General features: G+C 29.5%; 2 protein-coding genes across 4 annotated transcripts; one reads left to right on the top strand and one right to left on the bottom strand.

The window, feature by feature from the left end:
- The first annotated feature begins 1,705 nt into the window (after nt 1-1,705).
- On the top strand, nt 1,706-7,058 carry LOC145316673 (uncharacterized). 3 transcript variants are annotated; one of them, XR_013878645.1, is made up of 7 exons: nt 1,706-1,877; nt 3,105-3,268; nt 3,944-4,077; nt 5,408-5,507; nt 6,007-6,100; nt 6,699-6,818; nt 6,955-7,058. XR_013878645.1 is itself a non-coding variant. In XM_080157340.1 (5 exons), the coding sequence occupies exons 1-5, from the start codon at nt 1,732-1,734 to the stop codon at nt 6,039-6,041; spliced, it is 579 nt and encodes a 192-aa protein (XP_080013466.1). In that variant the 5' UTR covers nt 1,706-1,731; the 3' UTR covers nt 6,042-6,690. The 3 variants fall into 3 exon arrangements, 1 of the variants encoding a protein (XP_080013466.1); XR_013878644.1 differs by lacking the exon at nt 6,955-7,058 and having other exon boundaries at nt 6,699-6,933; XM_080157340.1 differs by lacking the exons at nt 6,699-6,818; nt 6,955-7,058 and having other exon boundaries at nt 6,007-6,690.
- Nucleotides 7,059-9,094: 2,036 nt separating this feature from the next.
- LOC145316672 (molt-inhibiting hormone-like) lies at nt 9,095-14,094 on the bottom strand. Its single transcript, XM_080157339.1, has 3 exons — nt 13,944-14,094; nt 10,080-10,207; nt 9,095-9,752 (listed from the first exon to the last, which is right to left on the bottom strand). Exons 1-3 carry the CDS (start codon nt 14,067-14,069, stop codon nt 9,635-9,637), a joined length of 372 nt encoding a protein of 123 aa, XP_080013465.1. The 5' UTR covers nt 14,070-14,094; the 3' UTR covers nt 9,095-9,634.
- Nucleotides 14,095-16,549: the final 2,455 nt, after the last annotated feature.

Genomic DNA, 16,549 nt, shown 5'->3' with positions numbered 1-16,549 from the left:
ATGGCCATTATGAACAAAAATAGTAAGATCTTTAATTTGACACCTTACTTTTTCAATTCTGTCAGGTAATTATTGAAAAAATCGATTTTTTTAAACCCACGAGAATAAAAACTTTGAACTTAATCTTATTATTTCACAAATAAAAAAATATGAGTTCATATATACCTTTAGAATCAGAAAAATATTACGAATTCATTGTAAGCAAAATTGAAAAAAAAAGTTTACAATATAGTATATAAACTACAATAAAAGGAATTATATGAAAATATCATATTATATTGTACAGGCAACGTCTTAATTCTTGAATTGACTATAAAAATGGGAAGGGGGTAAAGAGGGGGTAAAGAGGGGGTAAAAAAGGAAAGACGATAGTGTTGCCTGAACAAAAAATACAATTGGCCATTTGTTTAATTTTTTTTTTTTTACTTTTTTTCAATTTTGCTTACAATGGATTTGTAATATTTTTCTGATTCTAAAGGTATATATGAACCCATGTTTTTTATGTCTGTTTGAGAAAATATTTAGGTCTAAAGTTTTTATTAAACCGAGGTTAAAAAAATAGATTTTTTCAATAATTACTCAACAGAATTTTAAAAGTAAGGTGTCAAATTAAAGATCTTACTATTTTTGTTCTTACTGGCCATTTTCTTCTTTTATTTTGTTGCGTTTTTAGTACCTTAAAACCGACTTAATTATTTTTTTAAAAAACTTAAATTACTTAAAAAATAAGAGGTCTACAAAAAAAACCGATTGCATATCTGAATTCTATGAAAAATTTTACATCTACTACTTACTAAAAGAACCGGCTAGCTATAAAAAAAAAGTTGATACACCTTCTTTCTAAATTAGCCGCTTAAAAGATCCAACCACTTGTCTGCTTGTAAACGTTTAAAATTATTTGTTCGCAGCAAATTCAGAAATTTGGTAATTCAAATTGTTATTCGTTGGTCTGTCAGTCATTCTCAGCAAGTTATCTGAATTCTACAGAAGAAATTAAATTCATTTGACAGTTATTATTTATTAGGGATAGAATGTCTAAACTTTTGTGAATGTTTAGTTGACCAATGATCATTAATTATACAACTTACTTGGATTGTCAGTCCATCTATAATTCTTCTTAAGGCATTAAATTTCTAATGAAAATAATTTTTCTTAATTACTATTTTAAAACTGATTTTTATTTCATCAACTTACTTACACTTATGTTCCTCGCTACTCAAGGCTGTTCTCGTCCTTATTTTGTTATCAATTATATTATGAAAATACATATTCTAGTCTTAGTTATCAACACAAAATGCAATAAAAATTCAGCTGTTATTTCAAGTGAACATGTGTTAATTTTGAAAAAAAAGAAACGTTAAATTTATTAATATTTTGCGAGCGCATATAAAGGTATTATTTAAACTCTTTATTAAAAAGTGTTTTATTTATTACTGGTACAGAAAATTTTTCTTTTATTTCACATATCAGTAATTGTTTTAATCCAAATTTTATAAAATTTCCTTTGCTAGCCTTAGATGTTTTATATGATTTGGCTCATTGTTCTTAATTGAGCAAGAATTTCTATCCTATTTTATAAAGTTGTAAGTTTCGTGTGTGTTTATTCATAGTAAAGATCTAATAAGATCTCGAAAATGGATGAAAATAGTTAGTTGACACTAGTTGACAGAAAGACTAACCTGCCATAGTCATCTAGAATAATCATTTAATCATAACTTATTTACAGAAAAAATGGAGAAATATCGCGAGTCAAGCCCAGATGTTAAAAAGACAGAACGTAAGATATCAAATTCAAGATCAAGATCTCGGTCAAGAAGTCAACAATCCAAAAGGAAGGAAAAAACTTGGACATGGGACAGAAATAAGTCATATTCCAGGTAGTTTTATTCATTTCTCTACGGCTAAAGTAAAACCGTGATTTTCTTGGCTTATGTTAAATACTAGAGTTGGCTCGATATAATTATCTCCCTATTGGCTAGTTTTCTATATGCATATCTATTTCTCAATAAATCTATTTTCCTCACCCGGCATTACTATCTAAAAGAAAGTAAATATTTAATAATTTAAATGATTTTTAAAAGATTTTTTTAAATTATATTTTTTTCTTTACATTACCATCACCAAAGGGTTAATGATGATGATTACAATTTTAGTTTAATATTTGAACACACAAAATGTCGCCACAATCGAATTCTTTTAAAACATAGTTTTCTTAAATTTATCATATTATAAATTTAAATTTTCTTTTTTATGATTAGAAATTAAATACATCAATATAAGGTAAATAGCAACATGAAATGAAAAAAATGAATTTATTTTTAATAAAGTAAAATAATGGGTCTTATCGTTCTGGGCAATGAGAGTTTATTATGGATTATTGGAGCACTATGAGTTTTAATCATATATTCCTTGGAAAACTTGAGCTCGTTTATAGACATTTATTTCCTATATAGATCTGACATGGATCTTGAAGCAATTAAGCAGGCCGTTTTGTACATGTTAAAAATTGGAAGATTTCATTAAATAAAAGTAATCGCAAATATACTTTCTAAATAAAATGCATTATTTTTGTGATCCTCTTAAGCATCTATCAATCTATATACTCTATCATTAACAACACAATGGGGGAATAGACTTCTGTGGGAAAATTTTCCAGTATGGCTTCGAAGCCGTTTAATATCTGTTTGATTAAAACAGGTTCTGAGCCATTACAGGGAATTATCGACGAATATTAAAAACATCATAAAATTTTCATTTTACTATTAGCGGTAAGCTGTCTATATTACGATACGATAAATGATCATTCTCAGCTTCTATGGATTCTGAAAGTTGCATCTTTTTCAGTATTACATATGTTTTCGCTTATATTTCTTCAATTTTTGTACTAGAATATTCTTTACAGTTTTTTTTTATTTTTCCCCTTTATGTTTTCTCTCTTGAAATCTCTCAATTGTTTGTTCATATTTTGCTCAAATTTTAGTATTATCCTCTTAAGAAATATTTTTTTTTTCAATTCTTAAATTCTTTAACCCCCCCCCCCCCCTCCCGACAAAACCACGAAATTTACAGCGCCGCTTCTATTGTAAATAACCTTCGTTATTAAGATCTCCAAAGTCCCGACGCCGCTATACAAGATCACGGAGCCGGTCAAGGTCCAACTCTCGTAGCAGGTATTCAGCCAGAGACTATAGAAGATCTTACTCAAGATCAAGATCAAGATCATTTTCTTCAGATCAAGATTCTGATGGATACCGTCTTCATATTGCAGGTAAAATAGTTTTTAAGTAAAGTAGTAGGGTCGGTTCTGACGTCCGTCCGTACTAACATTACAGATAGCCCTTATTGTTAATTTAGGCCTGTTAGAATTGTCCTATCGCATTTCAAACTATGCATGATGAACAAAAAACTCCCACAAAAACTAGCGGACGGGTAATAACTTTATGCTAAAGCTGCATTTTTATTTGTAAATTCTAGATATTTTGATTTTATATTACATTTAAATTAAGGGATAGTATTGCCTAAATTTATGTAAACCCCTTTCACCCTCTCAATTTTTCAACTGTGGACAGAATTTAACATTTAGGGGTGTATTGATTCATTGTCTTATTTATAATCAAATTACATAATAAATATGACGTTCATAGATTTTCATAATTAAACACAAATGAAAACATCCATGAAAGCGGAACTCACGAGCTGACAATTGATTATGGCCGTAATAACTTTTAAAATTTGATTCTATAGTGATAAATTGAGAAAATTACTTTATGGGTTATACTTGAAAGGGTTTTGTATATAAATGACACAATAAACAAGTAAGCCAAGTTTCTAACGACCAGACAATTCTTACAAACCTAAAATCAACAGTGCCTGACGTTGTGGAATACAGGCCTTAACTGTTTTTCTGCTTCGCTTATCCTAAATATTTTGTTATATATATTAGATTTGCATCAAAGTGCCAGTAAGAGAGATCTTGAGAAAGTATTTATGAAATTTGGACCTCTGAAGGAGATTTGGTTGGCCAGCTACGCTCCTTTCTATGCTTTTGTTGTTTACAGAAATAAGTTAGATGCAGAGGTCATTTTTTATAACATTACAACACGCAAAACGTTTTCTAGTAAAGCTTTTTTTATTTTACTTCGAAGCTATGTAACTACTTTATTTATTACTAGCGGCTACGCCCCTAGAGGCCTCTAGGGGCACTTGAGGAGGAGAGAGTCGGATTTAATAATTCAATTTCTTATTTTAGATCTTAAAAGAAAAAGTAAAAATTACGTTTGATGTTTGTTTTTCGTTGAACTCTCTTTCTAAAATTGAGAAATTTAAAAAAAAATTAATTTCTCTAGGGAGGGTGGTGGTACCCTCCCCCAAAATAGTTATAAACCTTCCCGGGACATATGAGAATCTACCCTGTTAAGGAGAACCCGATCGGTTCAGCGGTTAGCGAGATCCTTCGGTACAAACACACAAACACACAGACACACAAACATCCTGTTACTTTATTATAAGGATATTTTCATTAAATTCATTTTTAATGGGAGTTTTAATTTTTTGAAATAAGTTCATATTTGTTTTATCTCCTACATTTACCATAAAATTAATCACATTACCATTTATTATTACCTATTTCGTGCCTCTTTTAAAAGCGAAGCTTTTCTATGATTATTAAAAGCAAAGCTTTTTTTATATATTAGGATCGGTCCGTCTGTCCGGAACGGATAGCTTTTTTTCTCGTTAATTTAGGCATGTTAGAATTGTCCTATCGATTTCAAACTTTGTTAGGTGATTCCTATAGTAGTTAGGTATGATTTTGAATGCGTAGTAACTCTATGATCGTTACCAGAATATCCATACGTTCATTTTAAACATGTTGATTTTTAACTTTTTTAACAACAAATTTTAATGTGATATATTGATCCAATTAATCTGATTTTTCGAATACTGATTCCTATAACAACAAAATACAATGTTATAAGCAAAGCATCTCTGTAATCAAGTCTAAAAATGTAAGTATTTTCTTAAATATCCTGTATTTAAGCAGTTTTTCAACAAATTTACTCACAGTTTTGTTTCGAATTTTATACAATATACATTTATATTCTTATTATTCAGTTCTTACACTATAATAGTGTTAATGTTCGTTTGTACTTACGTTTAGTGGATGTTGTCATCCTCGTTTCTGCTGCTTTTTCTTGGCTTTTATTTAACCCTTCGTTTATACACAAATTAGTACAGCTCTCTTGAAAAAAAGACATTAGGATTTTTAAAATCCTCGTTTAATATGTAAAAGAAACATAATTAATGTAATGTGATTTATGTCCGTATGTGGTATTATGGATCTAATTCTAGTTAAAAATGTTGGTAAAGAAATGTTTGTTATTATTGCCTAAAATCCTGCTTGATGTAGGATGCTCGGTACGAGGCTGACGGAGTAGAGATATCTGGTAAGAGAATCAGGGTAACCATTGCTAAGCCAAGGCGTAAAGGAAGAAGGTTTCACAGATCAGGTAATTTCAGGAATATCGGAATAGATCAATTAGAGATTATTTCATTTTCTCCGCCAATTATTACTAAGTTACCCATCATGTAGCTAGCAAAAGGTTGTAAAAATATTCTTAATGTTAATATCTTTATAACAGAAATTTACAAAGTTATATATTTCATTGTATCAAGAAACGCTGGACCCGAGACCATGGCTTAACACATAGCGCATGCTCGTCGTAGAGGAGGTTAGGGTTTAAATCTCAGCTCGACCGCGTCATAATTAAAGATGTTAAAAATGATTACTACTGCAGCTGATGTGTGACATTAATAGATTGAGTACGGGAATGTTTTGGCCTAGAACTTATTACCATGCAAAGTTAACCTAATACCACTGGTATTTGGATAATAAAGAAGATATTGTCTCCCTGTAGTTAGCATTGATTGTTTGAACCTTACGTCAAAGTGTCATAGACAGTGCGAGGTAACAAGCGAAGCTTTTCTACATATATTTTTTTATCTTAGACATTCGGGCAAGATCGAGATCTAGAACAAGATAAATCAGAAATATCGTCTTTCAAAATTTTACTGAGCCCAATCTTTAAAAGGGAATATTTTGGTAGGCATTTCCAAACAAACATTTATCGTTTCAGAATTTATAGTTTCTAATCCTTTTTTAATGTTTATCACTAAAAAAGGTAATTTTTACATTATAAGCTTATAACTGTTTCTTTTCAAGCAATTATTTTTTGAATCGTTTTTTCTTGGTTTAACGGAATTGAACCTAATTCGGAACCTTTTCTATTCAACTTTTTTTTGTTAATTAAAAAATGTAATCCTAAGAAGGAAAAACAAATTTACGTTTTTGTCCAACTTGATTTTTATTACAACAGTATTATTTTGATAATTCTATATGAGTTTTTAATTTGTTAAGTAATAGAATTTTAAATATCTAAGGCAATAATTTTCTGTGTGTGTTTTTTTGTGTTAAAATATGTAATGACAGTTTTGCTGTGATAATAATAAAACATATTTCATTTCTTAAAATTAATCTTTTAAAATTTCAGATTATTCTTTTTTCATATTTTTTGCATATGATTCATCTTAAAACTATTTTTTTCTTTTCTGTATAACATCAATGTTTGCGAGTTTTAATGTGTTATTTCTGTGTTAATTGTTTTAATCTTATTTAATAAACCTTTTTCTCAATATTTCAGTTTGATTGATTGATATAATTTGGTTTGGTTACAATGGTAATGGTCATGGTTATATTGTCATGGTTAAACATTATGGATTATGTTTCTAAAGTCTTGGAAGGCTTTAGTTTATAAAAAGAGGTAACAGGGGACACTATGACCTTAACATCTTTATCTTCTTAAAATGTCAATTTTTAACTGCTTTTTACATTTCCTGTACCAATACAGTTTAAAAAGAGAATGAGAATAAATAGATTGCCAACATATTATTTCGCAGGATATGTCTAGATATAAATGGATGGTCAAGAAGAATATTTTTCAACGGTGGTTAATAGCTATATCAAATATTTATCATATTTTTACAAATAAATATTCTATTCAAAATCTTTTTTTTACAATTTTCCTACACAATGTTATTTTAAGTAAATTCTATAGGTTTACATTAATCTAATTGCAGATATAAATTAAAGGCGCAATCTATGTAATTATAGTTAATATAGCTTTACAAAAAGCCAAGATATATAACCTGAATAACTTTTAGAGGATGGGATACACCCAGGTATAACACCTAGAGGACTTTTAGAGGACAGGTACCAAGAAATATAACCAGGATAACATTTAGAGGACGGGTACACCCAGGTATAAAGCCTGGATAACTTTTAGAGAACGGATACATCCAGGCATATAATCTGAATAACTTCAAGAGGGCGGTAGAAACTCAGGTATATAACCTGAATGAATTTTAGAGGCTGGAATTCACACTGGTATCATATAATCTGGATAACTTTAAGAGGACGGGCTTTTCTGTGTTTTAGGTTTTGATAATGAAGTGAATGATTACGCAGTCAAACGTCCCACAGACAACCAATTGTAGATTCCAGGACTTTTGTCTGGAAGTCCTAACTATGAATGATAATGAGTTGTGGCTGTTTTGGGCCAAGGCATTTCCCTAACTATCAATGTAGTGCTTGTGGCATTGGATCAGTAGGAACCATTTTCATTTTCAACGTTGTAAGTTATGACGTGGTGTTGGTCCAGGATTCGTACCAAGCGCCTATAAAACAACGAGCGGATATGCCTTATGCCCAGGTTCATAAGATTTCAAATGTCAAAACAAAATATGCATCACTCTTTTGTTTTTATTGAACAAACACATATGGATTTTTGCTTATTTTGATAGCTCCAATCTCCATTACTTTTTTTTCTGTTTCCCTCCAGTTTTACTAAGGTTCTTTATGTATCAGACGATGGACAATAAATTGATGTACGCACCAAATTACCAACAAATTTTCTCATTCTGAAGATAAAGATGATTGGTAAAAAAATTTAGACACTGCTCATTTGTACAAACTAATCAAGATTTAATAAAAGTTCCAACTGTTTTAAGCCAACAATCAAAAAAACATGTTTAAAAAAATTCTGATTAGTATAATTTAAAGCCGAAGTTCCCTCAGTCCCTGAGTTTCACTAAAAGAGAAAATTGCGTGGGAGGATTAATTAAAATGAATTGAATGAGTAAATAATCTGATGGAAGTTAATCTTTTCACAATGCAATGGTGCCAACAATTTTTGTACATTGCATTGGGCCAAAGTAGCAAATACATATCTGTTTTTAAACATGATTCTACAAGACACCATATCAAATAATCAAGATATATCAGATATCAAAACCTCCGGCAAGTTTTGTATTTATTAACTAACGATTTATACTTAAATTTAAGAATTTCAAATTGCACAAGACCAAAAACGATCAAACACACAAAGATTGAGATGAATAGTGAGTACAACCTTTTGATTGTTCCTCTATAGAAGCTTTGCTGCACAAAGGGTCAGAACCAAGATAATTTTAGAAAGTTCCATAATAATCGCGTCGTACATTCTAATGTCTTAATGTGTATTCAACCTAATTCACTTACATTTTTTTATAATTAGGGTAAGGGTAAATTTCTTATCCGTTTTTAATATTTATATGAATAATTTGATATTTACATACATCTACCAAACTATAGACTGAACAAGTAAATTACATACTGTATGCCCACATACAAAGTGAATTATATAGCAGCTTCCTTAATAATACGTAATTCCTTTATAGTTTAAACATATTATTATTTGTAATGAACATAGAAACTTTTCCATACAAAATCAAATTATTTATTGTAGTACACTGCAAAGTTTATGTTTTTATCAGTTGTACATTAGCAAAATATCTAAATTAACTCTTATCTGACTTTAAATTTTGAATCACTATTACAATCAGGGCCCGTAAGGCGCAGCCTTAGCCACAGCCACAGCTCAGCACCCCATAAAGCCTCACCCTATGTCGCAGTCGCGCGGCTGTAAGAAGCTTCAGCCATGAAATTGGTATATGGTACTTGTCACGCACCCAAGTTTCATATATGTATAATAACTAAATATTAAATGCTGAATAATATATTTAATATGTTGAAGATATGATAAAGTGTAAACAATGTAAAATACGAATATAATCATATTATTGATAATTGTACAAAATCACAAAAAGTGATAAATAGAATGTTGAATTTAAAAAAAAGAAAAAGCACTAAATTCAAATATTATTTAACAATCAATCAAAGAATAAATGGAAGATGGATGTTACGTAAATAAAAATTAATTTCTATTATTAGAAAAATTTGTACATATTAATTTATTAAACGAATGATTTTTAAAGAAAATTTTGATACATCAATTTTAAATCTTAATTTTACAAGATTTAAGCTAACACTATGGTTTTATCTTTTAAAAAAAGTTAGTGAAATTGAAAAATCATTTAAGTTGCATCTTCAAATTATAAATATTAGATTCTTTATTTGTGGTGTAGTGCTGATTTTATTATTCTTTTAGATGATTCAATTGACAAAAACCTTTTTAAGTTTTATCTAGTTGCTGATAATTTCTCAATCTTGAATAATCTTTGTTTTGAACTTGTTGTTGTTCTACTTGACAAAGTTGTTGATCATGCTGATGAACTTAGCAGCCTTGTGTTTTGTATTTCCAGTGACCATAATGCTGTCCATGCACCCCTTGAAGTATCCGCTACTGAAGCAATCAGCTCTACAATTAAAGTAATTGTAATTTTAATGCATATAGGATTGTATCTAATAGACATAACAGTGCAATAAATATTACTAGTTGGACTCGAACCTTTGACCTAATTTCACTACAATATGGCCAATAAATAGTTAAGGTCTGACAAAGCAGCAGTATTTAATTTTCTTTTCTAGAGGCGATTATTCTTGGAGAATAAAGTTACTCTTCATAAAAATAGTTTTATCCTCTCTCTGCACTTCATAAGAATCTTAAAGGAGAACAGCTGTAAGCGAGATCCTTTGCTACAGACAGACAGAAAGACTTCCTGCTACCTTTAAAAAGGATACTAACCTGCACATATGATATATTTCTACATCTCTGTAAAGTCTGTAACAATCTTCACAGATCTGATCCAGAAATTTATGCATCTGAAGAGAGGGAGGAGAACTACAGCTCTCAGATAAATCATCTACGTCAACCTTAAATAAACAAGTATCATAATATTAGCAAATAGCGTTATAGCTCAGTAACTGATTTCAATAAATTTAATATAAAATAGATGGGAAAAATATTCTACACCCCCCTTATCGTAAGAAATTTTTTACACCCTCCCCTGAAAATAAATCACCTTCTATGTAAACGCCTAAATAGCAGCTCGCTGAAAGAAGATTTAAAATATCTTCATAAGAATGATAAGTAATGATATAATGGTTATTTTAAAAAGAAACTTGAATTAAAATACATATTTGTCTTAAATTTTAATTTAATAGAATTTCTAACAAATGTAATAAACTCATTATTAGACAGACAATTCTGAAATCATTTTGACAAAATATTTATTTTATCTTATTTTAAGAAACTCCTTTTAAAATCCACAGCTTAAATTTAAAATCGCAATTTTAATATAAAAAAATGAGGTTATAAAAACCAAATAAAAGATGACATGTTAAAAGATCTTATCATAAATTTTATCTTTAATCCGTTTGATCGTCAATAAGATTAAAGATTTTATAAGCGAAGCTTTACTTTATTTCGGATTAGTCTGTACGAACATCTGTAAAGGAAAAGCTATGCTTGTTAATTTCTCTATGGGCATAGAATTTCTATGGCTGTTACAATGCAATGAAGTCCATATGAAACATAACAATGTTCGTTCAGGTTAATTTGAAAACAAATTTTTATTTGATAGAATCATCAACTTTATTTTTAAAATTTATATTTACTAACAATGTTAAAAGCTTAGCATGATATTAAAAACGAAAAGGCAGACAAATCTTAGATTTTTCCAATTTTAAAAGCATTGTCATCCTATTTATGATAATATTCGTTTGGCAGATTTCTTGATATTTCTTTTTTGGCCTTTATTAATATTTTCATCCTTTTTTTAAACCCTGAATTACTTTACCAATACTCGTTCTTTCATTTTAAACGTGACTACAATTTAAATATTTCTAAATTTTAAATTTTTGCCCTTTTTAGTTATTTTACTTACATTCTAATAGGGTTGGAAGGGACATGTTAACTGATCTAAAACTTTCCTACACATGACTCTATCAGTTACCAAACTTTTCCATAAATGATTTAATCTACATAAGGGTTAATTTTGTTCATCATACTTTGGTGCTTCATTGATTTATCATTAATCATCCATTGTCTTGTCCTTTAAGATGCTTTTTACCGGCCGCCTATTAGATGTTGTGCTTCAAAATGCAGTCAACAAAAAGTAAACACATTCCCTATGGCTCTTAAGCTAACAAACAAATATTTACTTTAAAACTAAAAATATCGAAAGTAAATTTAAAGTTTGTTGTAAATGATTAATCCAATATTTGGTTAATAGATTATTTACCATATATTCTTTAATGTCAAAATATTTTATAAAACAAAACAAAACTTTTAGCCATTCTTTTATTTTTGTCTTTTTTTACAATAAAAAAAACAAGAAGGATATTTGCCTCACCGACAACCACAGATTAAAGCCCTATCATAATTGAGAGAAATACAAAACTACCAAATTAATATTGCTTTGTTCACTTCTGCAAGAGACAAAATGAATGGCGCTTTCCCTTAATGTGCCTTTCGAGCAAATAACCCACCCCTACGTATTCTTAAAATAAATTGAAAATTGAGGAAAAACTACTTCCCTCCCCTTATTTTTCAAATAAATTGAAAAAAAAACAGAAGTGGTTATTTTTTTGTCCCTGCAGGGCCTTTTCCTGCTGTGCCCTAACCTTGCGTGGCTACCAAATACCAAATATAACCTACCTTAACCTGACATAAAATAATAAAGAATAAAACGAAAAACCCAGTCTTTTATTTTTAATGGTTTTAAAATAAGGATGAAGGTTCTGTGTTCGACAATTCACTTTAAGTGAATCTGCCAAATAAATTAAAAAATATTGCTGAAATCGAAATATATCTTCATGGTTTAGGATAATGTAATTTTACCCCCCCAAAAAAAAATAATTAAAGGTGATAGATGAATACGAGTACAAGGTTTGATATTGATAATAAAAATGGTATCCAATGAATGAAGATATTGATGATTTTTAAATTTAATCAATTTTTGTTGCATCATAATTTAATAAAGACTTTATTAAATTTAATTTGGACGATTCTTTGAATCTTATATCATAGATTGTTCAATAAAGTATTTACCAACAACACAGATTAGAACGAGGTTTGTCCGTTTGTCCGTCAGGTAATAACTGAACCGATATGGCTCTGCTTTGCAGAGAATATCTTCTATTGATACCAAAGTGTAGAGCTATTTTCTGGAAGATGGGCAGTGAAACCCCATTACAAAAATTATCACCCCCACCCCAAATAAACAACATCCATAAAAGCGAAGCACTGAAACGGTAGAACAAACGGACATTAACACTTGTATGGTGTCTGAACTGAATAATCAGAATTTAAAAGTATTAGAGTCGAAGCAAAATTGTAAGTAAATTTGTTGAAAAAACTGCTTGAAGCAGGATAATATTATGGACATACTTACATTTTTGGACTTGATTATAAAGTTGCTTCGCTTGTAATATTGTTCGTTGTTGTCCCAGGAATCAATATACCAAAAATCAGATCAAACGGATAATTAGAACACCTGAAAATTTGTTGTTAAAAAAGTAGAAAAATCAACATTTTTAAAATGGACGTACGGACACTCTGGTAATGATTATAGAGTTGCTACGCTTTCTAAATCGTGCCCAACTACTACAGGAATCATCATGCAAAGTTTGAACTCGATAGGACAATTCTAACATGCCTAAATTAACGAATAAAAGCTATCTATCTCGGACGGACGGACGGACGTACGGACCGACCCTAATTATAGAAAAGCTTCGCTTTTAAAAATGTTAACAATACTCCATTTCATTACTTGATTTTTAACAAATGTTGCCACCTCAACCTCTTCTAGAGGCTAGAGGTTATGCCACTAGTAACTATAAAAAGTAGAGACGAATTTAATGGTTAGTATTTGTAAATTAAATAAAAAATAGATAAAGAGAATAGTAGTATACTTAATGGAAAGGATAAACTACTCTCTTTTTTATTAGGAAAAAAAATTTTTTATTTTTATTCTTATTTTAAACGAACAGTAGGAAATTATATCAAATTTTATTTTTTTTAGTTTTATCTATATTTATAGTTAACACTTACAGAGATAATAGCGTTTTCATTATACGTTCACAACATAAGGATACACGATATTTGGATTTATTGAGTAGTAACGCTTCTAAAAATAGTTTACAATTGTTATAATATTTTGTAAATCCCTTTGGACCCAATTATAATAAGTTTTGCTTGTCGCAATAAAAAATAATAAAAGAATGATATTGATTTTCAACTTTTTAGGTCATACCATACGATTATTCTAACAGAAAAGCATTTTTTCCACAATGTTAACAAGCACATTTTAAAGTAATATATTTTTTGAGAGAAACAGGTTAAGACCAGAGAGAAAGGGTCTATAGTTATAAGTAAGTGCTAATAACTAATAAATTAAAATTCTGAAATATGCTTTCTACATTGAGGGAAGACTAGGCAGGTTACCAAAGGTTATAATCTTAAATTATAAATGTTGACTTCAGAATAGCTATTCATTAGATTCTTAACAGTTGAAACAATCTTTACAAAAAAGTGTATAAACCTATTTTTAATAACAACCGAGAATGTTATCAAGTTATGTATTAGGTTTGCTAGCAAAAATGCTACCTGTAAAGATCTTCTATCGGGTCTGGGATAATATGTTCTGGAAAATGTTGAACTGGTGATGAAAAACAAAAATAAGCAAATGATCGCACTTTGTTGTTTACATCTTAGCAGAGATACACACACCATCCTCCTAAACAATATTTTACAATTAAAGTATTTTTGGTATATTACATTCATTTATAAAGATATTTGTCGGTTTTCCTCAAAGAGTCTAGTCGCGCGCAGATGCTCCGCTCATAAATAAAGGGGTTGAATAGATTTTCGTGTGTTTGATTTTTTTACTTTCGATGAGGTAAGGTTTTGGTTATTTAGGGTACACTTTAGCCCTATAGAGTTAGACACTTCAGAGGTATTGGTCATATACTCTTCTCAATTGTTTCTACGACTGTCCGTCCGTCTGTTAGAAGAGTGAATATTTCGGCTTATTGTGAAAATTCCCTATACCAAAGTGCATCCAGTATTCAATTTACTTGGTCCGTCAGTCTATGCCCTGTTGACATTTAAGTTCGAACTTGAAGTGTGCCAAAAATTCTAAAAAAAAACATGCTCTACTAATTTTATGGGGTTAGTCCCTTTCGTGGCAACGCCTTTAAGGGGCATTTCGTCATATTTTCAAAACGAGAAAAAAATAATTTGAAAAGGAGTCTCTATCCTTGAAATAATATAGAAGATAAGTTTGGGGTTAGATGTCATGTCAGTAACAAACATCCTCAATTAACAAAAATACACTTTTCACAAAAGATACAATTTTATAGTAGTTCGTCTGTCCTTTTTTTTAGTACTTGACTTGCAAGACCTTTACTAAACCTATAATCACTGAACTACTACCTTTGATTTTTTATATAATAAGTTTGTTAAAATTAAAGGCTTTCAATTAATGAATTTGTCGTAGAGGGTAGAGCGAAGATATTTGTTAATATATAAAATCATTGAATATCTAATTTCTCCAATAGCTTACTTATTAATAAATAAAAATCTTTAACAACTGTATATGTATCTAACTAGTTTTTGCCCTTAGTCACTAGAAGGGCCGGATAGGTCAAGAAAATAGCGTAAAACAAACTCAATTCGGACAATTAGTTTCAGAGATATTTAGATTCGGACAAAAAATCTTACTACTTTATATAAAAGAATTTGTAAGAAAAAAAGTGTTCTAAAAATATTCTTGAATATCATATAGATGACTTTTAAATGTTATATTGACCCTTATATTTCTATTATCTAAAACCAAGATGACATACGTACAATAACACCTAATTGTGATATAAAAAACAAAAATAGAAGAAAAAAAAATTAAAGATCAAAAAAAAAAAAAGTGAAAGTGAAAATGTGTATATCATCCTCATGAGTTTAGGTACTCAATTAAACAAATTGAACAACCATAGATTCAAATTGAGCAGGAGAGAAGCTCTATAGAATACGTTTGAAAAAAATTAGTCATAATTGAAATATAAATTAGGAAAGGTGGGTGTGCTAACAAAGATAAATATATGAATTCAGATATTATTTTTTTTCATATTTAATTCATATTATATTTAGCAGAAATAAGTATAATATCAGCTCTGTTGAAAATGTCAGTGATAAATTAATTTCATTCATTATATTCCGTACAATTATACATACTTGTGGCTTCATCCAAAGCCTCGGGGGAGTGGAGGGGGAATAAGATAAGATGGTGGTTAACCCAAACATTTAGAATAGATTTAATTTATGATTATATATCTACAACTGCTTTTTGTGCAGTTACACCTTATATTTTTTCACGTGTGCAAGGAGAGAATTAATGTAAAGATCCCGTAAAACCAAGTAATTGGTACATTTAGAAATATAGTAATTGGTACATTTAGAAATATAGTAATTGGAACATTTAGAAATATAGTAATTGGTACATTTAGAAATATAGTAATTGGTACATTTAGAAATATTCTGGAACGCTAAAAATTGAGTTGTAACTTCCTATGAAGGTATTAAAAGATCTGATTAAAATTAATTTTTAGACACAAAACTTGGAATTTTTATTTAATTTTATGACTTTAAAAAGCGTTTGATACATTTTAATACATAATGATTATTGCTGTATATTAACGGTCAATTTTAAAATTAGATATTTGTACCAATTGAGGTTCTTATACTTTAATACATTATCATACTTTAATCCTGTGAAGTTCAATATTCATTAATATATACAAATGTAACAAGATTTTTGTCTGCTAAGATCTCATAAACAGTTGGTCTAGGACAGGCTAAAGGTTATTTTTGTTGGGTTACACCAACTCAACGATGATATATGTCCCCGAAAAAATACCTCCTCCCCAATTCTTTTTTCTCTAAATTATAAATGGTGTGGTGAGGAGGTTGGGGGGGGGGGGGGGAGCAACATTATTCCCACGAAGCTTATTGTATTTTCATATTAAATCATTGCAAGCTTAGATAACATAAAAATATATTGATGTACATTATGGTTATATACAGTGTGTTTTTTAATGGAACAAAAGTATTGCTTAATTTAACTCACTTATCATTGAAGGAAATGATAAATCAATATCTTATGTTCTTCATAGGCTTAGGGCATTCGTATTAGAAAAAAAATAATTTGCAGTTTTCTA

Source organism: Acartia tonsa, chromosome 4 (genome assembly GCF_053477335.1).
Source record: "Acartia tonsa isolate MP-2025a chromosome 4, ASM5347733v1, whole genome shotgun sequence".
NCBI classification, from domain to species: Eukaryota; Metazoa; Arthropoda; class Copepoda; order Calanoida; family Acartiidae; genus Acartia; species Acartia tonsa.
Note: the sequence above shows the minus strand (reverse complement) of the source record. Positions and strands in the feature narration are given on the sequence as shown.